General features: G+C 45.5%; 1 protein-coding gene across 1 annotated transcript in view; it reads left to right on the top strand.

The window, feature by feature from the left end:
• Window positions 1-7,357, top strand: part of FEV (FEV transcription factor, ETS family member) — an 18,292-nt gene extending 10,935 nt beyond the window's left edge. The window contains exon 3 of the mRNA XM_089683557.1: window positions 6,543-7,357. Coding sequence (XP_089539683.1) covers window positions 6,543-7,078 — 536 coding nt within the window. The 3' untranslated portion in view covers window positions 7,079-7,357. The remainder of the gene's footprint in view (window positions 1-6,542) is intronic.
• Window positions 7,358-10,591: the final 3,234 nt, after the last annotated feature.

The raw sequence follows: 10,591 nt of genomic DNA, 5'->3' as shown, positions 1-10,591 counted from the left end.
TTTTCTATTTGTTTTTTTTCCTTTTGGTTGAACTAAATGGACTTGTGCTTTTTTCCAACCTAAGGATGTAACTATATATCATGCTTTGTAACTCATGAATCCGTTTGCTGTGTAATTGCTCACAACAATCCAAAAAGGAAAAAAATGCCCAGTTGTCAAAAACATAATGGCAATCTGCTTTTATCCTCGGATCACACCTATGCAGGTTGCGTTCGAGGTTCCTGCATTGCGTTTTGTGTTTTCACACTTGCGTTTTTGCAGCATTTGTGATGCGTTTTGAATTTTGTTTTCATTTTTAACATTTTTTTCTTGTTGCTAGGCAGATTTAAAATGCAAAACACATAAAAAACGCATCAAAAATGCGTTCCAATCGAAGTCTATACAACCAAAAATGCAACGTTTTGCATTAAAAAAAGTCCCTGACCCTTAACAGAAAGTGAGGGGAAATTCAACATTTGACAGTTGTCACCAGAGCAGGAGGTGTAAGCAAATCATTCACCTGGAACACTTTTTCTAGACCACTGTCTGAGAATTCTCACTTTGGGAAGATTTCCTCTTGTTTCATGTTGTGTCTCCAAGACAGGAAGTGAAGGGGAATCTGCTCAGCAGAACAGAAAGACAGCAATTTAAAAAAAAATGGATTTAAGTTTCCACATTTTCTCATTTTAAAATACCAGGGAGCTGCGCATGCCTCCTACAGCCTGCCAAAAAGTAAATGGCTGTGTGCCGCACGTGTACCTACCAGTAGGGGCGTATTTACCACAAGGCAAACAAGGCATTTGCCTAGGGCGGCATTTTTCAGGGGGACAGTGCTGCCGCCCCGGAAGCAGGGACACATGTAGCATGGTGGGGACTAGGTGGGATCTGAGAGAGGCTGCGTGATGGTGTATGCAGAGCCCTGACTCTCATTCCCGGGGATGTCCAGAGCTGTGCAGATCAGTGTCTTTCTCTCTTTCCACAGAGAAGGGGGGGGGTGGTAGCCAGTGTATGGGGGAGCGGTAGTGGAATGCTCTCTCGGGTAGGGTGGGGGGTCAGGGGTGTTGTTGGTAAATGCCAGGCTCTCTCTGCGGGAGGGGCAGGGGAGGGTGGTGGTGTTTGTTGGTGTCAGGCTCTCTCTGGGGGGGGGGCGGACACATTTTTTGTGTTGCCTAGGGTTAGTGGAGCAGTAGTGGAAGGCTCTCTCAGGTGGGGTGGGGGGTCAGGGGTGTTGTTGGTAAACGCCAGGCTCTCTCTGCGGGATGGGCGGGGGAGGGTGGTGGTGTTTGTTGGTGTCAGGCTCTCTCTGGGGGGGGGACACCCCTTTTTGTGTTGCCTAGGGTTAGTGGAGAGGTAGTGGAAGGCTCTCTCGGGTGGGCTGTCAGGGGTGTTGTTGGTAAACGCCAGGCTCTCTCTGCGGGAGGGACGGGGGAGGGTGGTGGTGTTTGTTGGTGTCAGGCTCTCTCTGGGGGGGGGAGGGACACCCTTTTTTGTGTTGCCTAGGGTTAGTGGAGAGGTAGTGGAAGGCTCTCTCGGGTGGGGTGGGGGGTCAGGGGTGTTGTTGGTAAACGCCAGGCTCTCTCTGCGGGAGGGGCGGGGGAGGGTGGTGGTGTTTGTTGGTGTCAGGCTCTCTCTGGGGGGGGGGAGGGACACCCTTTTTTGTGTTGCCTAGGGTTAGTGGAGAGGTAGTGGAAGGCTCTCTCGGGTGGGGTGGGGGGTCAGGGGTGTTGTTGGTAAACGCCAGGCTCTCTCTGCGGGAGGGGCGGGGGAGGGTGGTGGTGTTTGTTGGTGTCAGGCTCTCTCTGGGGGGGGGGAGGGACACCCTTTTTTGTGTTGCCTAGGGTTAGTGGAGCAGTAGTGGAAGGCTCTCTCAGGTGAGGTGGGGGATCAGGGGTGTTGTTGGTAAATGCCAGGCTCTCTCTGCGGGATGGGCGGGGGAGGGTGGTGGTGTTTGTTGGTGTCAGGCTCTCTGGGGGGGGGGGGGGGACACACAAAAATCATATAATAGGAGGTCAAACCTAACAACACTTTCAATTGTATCCAATTAAGCAGGCTCTTGCACTACATAGTTGAAGGTAAATCTAAAGGAAATTGGGCAGAAATTGTACAGAAAATTGTATAATGTATGGCCAGGCTAATATCACATATTTTTGAAAAGAGTGTCCCAATGTGCAGTGTGTATTCTTATCCATACATTTTTTCTTGCATTCTAAATTTTATATACACTTAGGTGTCCTTTTATGACACAGAGAATAGCTGTGTTTCAGAGGATCGCAGCTATTTTCTGGTCATTCACAGTTTATAACACTCAGGAGAACATGTTCAGCCCTTCACTGGAGATCTGTGTTCTCACTCCAGATTCTCCAGCCCAGAGCTGGAGAATCGGAGGGACCGCAAACTAAGCAGAGATAATTTACCTCTGCTTAGTAAACTGATCTTTTACTGTAATCTCGCGAGATTATAGTAAAATCAGCCGTTTTCCAGCATTTGTAGACCGTTCTCCAGCATTTGTAGACCGTTCTCCCTTCATTCGGAGAACTGATCTACATATGCTTCATAAACGACATTCACAGGAGAACTGTGTTCTCCGAGAATGCCGGAGAACTGAGCAGCGATCTATTACTGCTGGTTCATAAACAGACACCATAATACAATATATTTATTCAGATTTTAACATTTATACTTTTATACAAACTGTCCAGATAAGTTGGCTTCTAAAAGGATATAAAGTCCTAAATTCATGATGTAGCTCAATTTAATCTCAAACTTGCCCAACAGATTTAAAGATCTTTACGGTTCTATATTTTGCTAGAAATGAGCAAAGAAGAAGGTAACATTGTTTTGTTTTAAAATAAGTCCAGTGTCATATATTTGAAGATATCAATGCTTAAACATTATAAACAGATGGCTGTGCAGGAACAGGCATTGCAGAGAAAAATGTATGTAAAAATGACTCTTGCTATGATGATCACAGGGTGGTCACATAGGTGTCCTTTTATGACACAGAGAAGAGCTGCGATTCAACGGATCTCAGCTATTCTCTGGTCATTCACAGTTTATGACACTCAGGAGATCATGTCAGCCCTTCGCTGGAGATCTGTGTTCTCCCTCCAGATTCTCCAGCCCAGAGCTGGAGAATCAGAGGGACCGAAAACTAAGCAGAGATAATTTACCTCTGCTTAGTAAACTGATCTTTTACTGTAATCTCGCGAGATTATAGTAAAATCAGCCGTTTTCCAGAGTTTGTAGACCGTTCTCCAGCGTTTGGAGACCGTTCTCCCTTCGTTCGGAGAACTGCTTCATAAACTGCATTCACAGGAGAACTGTGTTCTCCGAGAATGCCGGAGAACTGAGCAGCGATCTATTACCGCTGGTTCATAAACGGACACCTTAGTCCATTAAAAACAAATGATTTACACACCCAATCATTGCAATCTACATTGTATTCTCTAATTAGAGAGTTGTAAGCTTTTTTGGGGTATTTAGCTTATTTTATAGGTTATCCCTGCCTTTGTGTATTATTTCATTTTTGTGTGTATCTGATATTATTTGTACACTGTTTTTGGTTTGAATTGATTTTTTTTCGTTTTACTATTTTTAATTGTTTTCAAAAACAATCACCAAAAATGTCAAAATTTCACAAAAATCTCCTGATTTTAATGTAATTTTAGGGAAAGGAATGCTTTTAGTTGCACTTATACCTACTAGCAAGTGCTACCATATTCATTTTAAGGGTCTTTTTTTAATAAACTCTGATTAATTCATACATATTCAATCCATATTCACCAGTATCATTTGTTATTTTGAATGCAGAGAATAGAATGTAGATGAATGTTCAAATAGTTAACATACAGTGAATGTTTAATGTACAGCAGCGTTTTAGGGTGTGTCTGTAGATTGTCATTGAAATCATGTTTGGTGAATGTACAGTATATGTATAGTGAATATATATATGTAGCCAGGGGCGGACTGACAACTCATGGGGCCCCCGGGCAATAGGGGATCATGGGGCCCCTGTGTCCTTGCCCACACTCAAACAAAGCCTATAAAAAGGTACCAGGGGCATCTCATGGGGCCCCCTACTGACCCCGGGCCCTCGGGCAGTGCCCGAGTTCTCGAATGGTCAGTATGTAGCTATATATAGCACATGTTTGCTTATTTTATTATTATTATACAGGATTTATGTAGCGCCACCAGTTTGCTGAGCGCGTTACAATATAAAGGGAGACAATACAGCCACAATACAATTCAATACAAGAGGGTTAGGAGCAGGGGCGGACTGACCATTCGAGCACTAGGGCACTGCCCAAGGGCCCGGGGTCAGTAAGGGGCCCCATGACATGCCCCTGGTACCTTTTATAGGCTTTGTTTGGTGTGCTTTGAGTGTGGGCAAGGACACAGGGGCCCCATGATCCCCTATTGCCCGGGGGCCCCATGAGTTGGCAGTCCGCCCCTGGTTAGGAGGGCCCTGCCCCTTGGAGCTTACAATCAAAGATTTACTATTTATATATATATATATATATTTATTTATTTTTATATATATTTGAATGTATTCTTTATTTACTGAAAATGCAGATTTTATAAATAGTAACTTAACTATTGTGGAGAAACAGAAGCAGGTGCAACGCTCACAGCAAGAAAGCCATTCTGTATCAAACCTAGAGTCCATCAAGGGGTGCTCTGTGTCTCAGAACAGTTCTCCAACCATTATAGATCATGAAACCAAAGAGACGAATTGGCAACTCCTAAGTCCATATAAGCTGCTTTATTTATTACATCGTAGTGAGTAAAAGAACTGACGCGTTTCGGCAGAGAGCCTTGATCACAGCTGTGATATGGACTTAGGAGTTGCCGCCTCATCTCTTCATTTTCATAGTTTAATTATTGTATGACATTGTATGAAATTGCAAAAACCTTCACTTTATTGTACAGGTGCTCTGCTTTCTGAAAATATTTAATGTTTTGGGGGTTTTTCACTGCTTTTTCATGTAAAACTGTGCAAAAAAAACCCCCACTTTATTTTGACCTTAACGTTTGATTGATTGCATTTTGCCAAAATTGGGAAATCTGATATTTACTGATTTTCACTTAAATTTTGAGTATATGGAAACTCGGTTTCACTGATTCCTAAAAACAAGCACTGCCAGGAATAGGAAGGGTTAGTTACCAGATGCAAAGGGGCTTATTTGTTACATTTTGGTGAATCCAGATACCTCAATATTCACCAGCATTATTCACTTGTTGACTATAATGCTTTTCATTAAAGCGTTACTAAACCCAGAACCCTGCATTCACTATATCCGCTCTCCCCGGATCCTGCATTCACTATATCTGGTGTCCCCGGACCCTGCATTCACTATATCCGGTCTCCTCGGACCCTGCATTCACTATATCTGGTCTCCCCAGACCCTGCATTCACTATATCTGGTCTCCCCGGACCCTGTATTCACTATATCTGGTCTCCCCAGACCCGGCATTCACTATGTCTGGTCTCCCCGGACCCTGCATTCACTATATCTGGTCTCCCCAGAATTCACTATGGCTGTTCTACCCGGACCCTGCATTCACTATATCCTGTCTCCCCGGACCCTGCATTCACTATATCCTGTCTCCCCAGACCCTGCATTCACTATATCTGGTCTCCCCGGACCCTGCATTCACTATATCTGGTCTCCCCGGACCCTGCATTCACTAAGTCTGGTCTGCCCGGACCCTGCATTCACTATATCTGGTTTCCCTGGACCCTGCATTCACTATATCTGGTCTCCCCGGACCCTGCATTCACTATATCAGGTCTCCCCGGACACTGCATTCACTATATTTGGTCTCCCCAGACCCGGCATTCACTATATCTGGTCTCCCCGGACCCTGCATTCACTATATCTGGTCTCCCACAGTACACAGAACATGGAAATGCAATTATTTTAGTAAATATAAACTGCTAAATACCTTTTTCTCATCAGCACTTTAGTGCAGTCTTGTGACATCTATCAGTGTCCAGCAGAGCACTGGTTAAAGCTTGAAGGAGGAATTTTCATTCTGCTCTAGGAGGATGCAGGATCCCTGACCTCTGTCTGGACAATGCTGATTGGCCCTGTGCTGATCACATGCACTCTCCCAAGAAAAAAAAAGCCTCTCTAGCAATACACACCAAATTGAGCATGTGCAGAGTGACTCTGCACCATATATCTTATCAGGAGATAAGAGGGGGCACTGGAAGAGGAGGAGAATCAGAGAAGTCAGGCTCAGGCACCATATGGAGGATTAACCCCTTAGGTTCCACACTGAGTATAACAAGCATGCTTTACTGCATATACAGACGGATTTTACTGTTGTGGGTTTAGTAACACTTTAAAAAAACACATTTATGCAGATATCTCCAGATTTTGTGCAGAAATTTAGATGTATAATAAACTCTCAGTTTTGCTCATGGCATGTTTGCTGAGGCTGGCCAATAGAGTGATTTTACAGCTAGGTCTCATCTAGAGGGGTGCCATGCCTTTCTATAAATGACCTTTGGCTGGTCTACCATCTACCGAGCACTAACCATGTTTTCCTTCCCACAGGCAGCGGGCAGATACAGCTGTGGCAGTTCCTCCTAGAACTTCTGTCTGATCACTCCAATGCCAACTGCATTGCCTGGGAGGGCACCAATGGAGAGTTCAAGCTGACCGATCCCGATGAGGTTGCCAGGCGCTGGGGGGAGCGGAAGAGCAAACCCAACATGAATTACGACAAGCTCAGCCGCGCCCTGCGCTATTACTACGACAAGAACATCATGGCCAAAGTACACGGAAAGAGATACGCCTACAAATTCGACTTCCATGGCTTGGCGCAAGTGTGCCAATCTGCACCCACCACCGAACAGTCGCTTTACAAATTCCAAAGCAACCTACCACACTTACCTTTCCCTGGCCTCTCGAAACTTAACCTCATGGCCTCCGGTGTCTCTCCGGCCAGCTTCTCTTATTGGCCAAGCACCCCCTCGGCCCTGTATCCTGGGCACAATCTCCAGGTCCCTCCGGGGGGGTTTGGTTCTGTGTCCACCCAACATCTTGGCTCTGTCAGCAGCGTGGGCAACATGAGTGCCCATTACCATTAACCGGACCAGTATGGACCAGGGGCGGACTGACCATTCAAACACTCGGGCACTGCCCGAGGGCCTGGGGTCAGTAGGGGGCCCCATGAGATGCCCCTGGTACCTTTCATTGGCTTTTTCATAGGCTTGTTTGGGTGTTGGTGAGGACACAGGGGCCCCATGATCCCCTATTGCCTGGGGGCCCCATGAGTTGTCAGTCCGCCCCTGGTATGGACTGAGAATATTCAGTGTCATGGTCACATTGCATTCATTCACAATAATAATGATGACATCAAAGTGTATTAGGCAACTTCTCAAAAGCCCAATGAAGCACATGTGTCAGGAGGCAGGGAGGCAGGGATTGGCCACGCATATGTATTAACATACTTTTTTTTTTTGAAAGGCACGTGTAAAAGCTCATGAAAAGATCTGATCAATATCTGTTCAATATTTGTTCCTGATATAGTTTGTAATCATATATGTACCTGAAGGGCAGCCAGTCACTCATTACGTGTGTTTCCTGCTTAGTAGTGCTGTACAATGGTTGGGCCTTGCCATTCTTCTCTATTGGTCTACTTAAAGCCCACCCCGAGGCCTATATTCCTTCCCCTTAAATCACAGCCCTCCCACGCAGAGGCATGCATTGTATGTTACAATTTTCCAAAGTCTTCAGCCAGGTCAATGGACTCGCTGGTTTTTCTCTTTGTTTTTCTTTGGGTAGTGGGTGGTCCTTGCTGATGCAGAGAGTGGCACTGATGTTATCACAGATCTCTTCATCATTACACTGTGAATGTTACAACGCTGCTGTTAGAAGCCATGGGGCCCCTTACAGCCAACCTGACAGGGCCCCCCCAAACCACAGGGCCCCATACAGCCAACCTGACAGGCCCCCCCCCAAACCACAGGTCCCCATACAGCCAACCTAACAGGGCACCCCCCCATCCCCACAAAAAAAACCAAAACACAGTTTACTAGGCTTCAGTTATGAATGAACACAGCGAGTGATCAGTACCGATCACTCATTGTGTTAATTCAGGAATGGAAGGGACTGGTAAATTACTGGAACCGATCCCCTATATATTTCTCTCTGCAACGCTGCTGTTAGAAACCATGGGGCTGCTTACAGCCAACCTGACAGTCCACCCCCCCCCAAACTACAGGGCCCCATACAGCCAACCTAACAGGGCACCCCCCCATCCCCACCAAAAAAACACAGTTTACTAGGCTTCAGTTATGAATGAACACAGCAAGTGATCGGTACCATTCACTCATTGTGTTCATTAAGGAATGGAAAGGACTGGTAAATTACTGGAAGCGATCCCCTATATATTTTTCTCTGCAATGCTGCTGTTAGAAACCATGGGGCCCCTTACTGCCAACCTGACAAAGCCCCCCTCAAACCACAGGGCCCCATACAGGCAATCATACAGGACCCCCCCCCCCCATCCCCACAAAAAAAAAAGTTTACTAGGCTTCAGTTATGAATGAACACAGCGAGTGATTGGTACCGATCACTCATTGTGTTCATTCAGGAATGGAAGAGACTGGTAAATTACTGGAACCTATCCCATATATATTTCTCTCTACAGCAGCTGAAAGCCATTCGGGGGGGGGGGGGAGGAAGCAGAACCCAGATTTCAGCTTAATTGCCCCGTAATTGCCCCGTTCACCCTTCCTGCCCACAACCGAGTCGCCCAGCTGCCTGGCCCCCCCTGCAGGTCTTGGCCCCATACAGGAGGACTGGTGGTACCCCCTTATCCACGGCCCTGCTGGCACTGCCTGGGAGGGATGAGGGGTGGGCGGTGATGCTACTCATCATTCAGTCTGAAAATCTGAGGACATCTTGTGCTGAAAAACAGGTACTGCAGGGGACAGCCTCACTTTGAAGCTGAGCATTGAGTAGCTTCTTCTTTTAAGAACCTGATGGGGCTCCATGTTTTAAATTGCTAAGTCTGTCAGTCTGGTGTGACTAAGGCTTCACACACATGGGTGCATTTGCTCATGCACCTTAAACATGCTGCCTCTTTCTGGTGCTCAGGATGTCTTAGAACTGAGTACAACCACCCATAGACATTAATGGGTGAAAACGGTTATATGCAGCTATGCACAGACTTAATGGGGGGGATTTACTAAAACTGGAGCACTCAGAATCTGGTGCCGCTGTACATGGCAGCCAATCAGCTTCTAACTTCAGCTTGTTCAATTAAGCGGTGACAATAAAACCTGGAAGTTGATTGGTTTCTATGCACAGCTGCACCAGATTCTGCACTCTCTAGTTTTAGTAAATCCCCTCCCAATATCTCTAAAGCAGGTACTGTGGGAGACTGTGTATGTAATACAAAAAAGTAATGTACAGAAAGTATATAAATTGTGAATTGTACATCAAATGTACCTCAATTTAAACATTAAAAAATATCCTCAGTTCTCCCTAAAATATATACGTAATAGACAGGCACCTGAGTCAGGATTGAAAAGCAAGCCTAGAAATGCAGAGTCTACCTGTCAAAGGATTCCTTTTATTGGTGGTCTGTTGATCTGGGAACACCTTTTTCTTTCCCATTGGCACTGCAGCAGAGGTGTTCCCAAACACACCCACTACAGACTTCCTGCTGTCCCAGTCACATGCTGTACCAAAGTGACTGTACCAAGAATGTCATGGTGGCCAGTGCTGAGTTTAAAACCTTCAGACTTCAGAAGGACTTCAGCCTTCCGATTTGTAGAATACACCCGTCCATTGCATTACTACACATGTGCAAACGTGAGATATTTTGTTTGTTAATGTGTGTTGTGTAAAAAAGAGGTCACTTTTTTGTTTTTTAATGCAGCACACCATATGCCACAGCATGCGTGTGCAGTGCAGGTTTTTTGGCACCTACCGTACTTCTGCTTGTGATGTCATTCTAAATGAAAGTCATCGCGACGCACCAGGAAAAGCTCATTGGGGCAATGCACAAAAGGATCCACATTTCACCAGTCTATGGGATTGATTTCCTAAAACTGGAGAGTGTAAAATCTGGTGCAGCTCTGCATAGTAACCAATCAGCTTCCAGTTTTTTTTTGTCAAAGCCTAACCCCTTTGTGCCCGAGGGTAAAACAAATGTGAATGCCTAAGCACAATTTTGCAACGTTGACCTGTGTTAGTAAAACTGTACATTTGATCACAACTACTGCATCCAGGGGGATCATACCTTGGATTTTTTCAGGACATATTTGGTGGTAAATGGTAACAAATCTCTCCTGGTTTGTTTTATTATCACAAAAAAAATTGGCCCAAAATAGTGGGGAAAAAATGTTTTTAATGTAGCTGTATGTTTCATGTTATTACTGTAACCTACCACCAAAGATCCACCCAAAATAAATTCTCCTGCTCCCGACGATTGCAGCGATACCACATATGTGTATCCCAGCACAAAGACAGATATACGTATATACGGCCCCACGGGAAAAAATCCGGTCCAGGGGGGCTGCCTAAATGCATGTGGTCGATGCAAAACGGGTTCATTGAACAAACTGAAATTAGAAGCTGATTGGCTATCA

Source organism: Staurois parvus, unplaced genomic scaffold (assembly GCF_062004578.1).
Source record: "Staurois parvus isolate SC_StPar_1 unplaced genomic scaffold, SC_StPar_1.0 ptg000315l, whole genome shotgun sequence".
In the NCBI taxonomy this organism is placed as follows: Eukaryota; Metazoa; Chordata; class Amphibia; order Anura; family Ranidae; genus Staurois; species Staurois parvus.
This window is presented reverse-complemented; position numbering and strand designations above follow the sequence as displayed.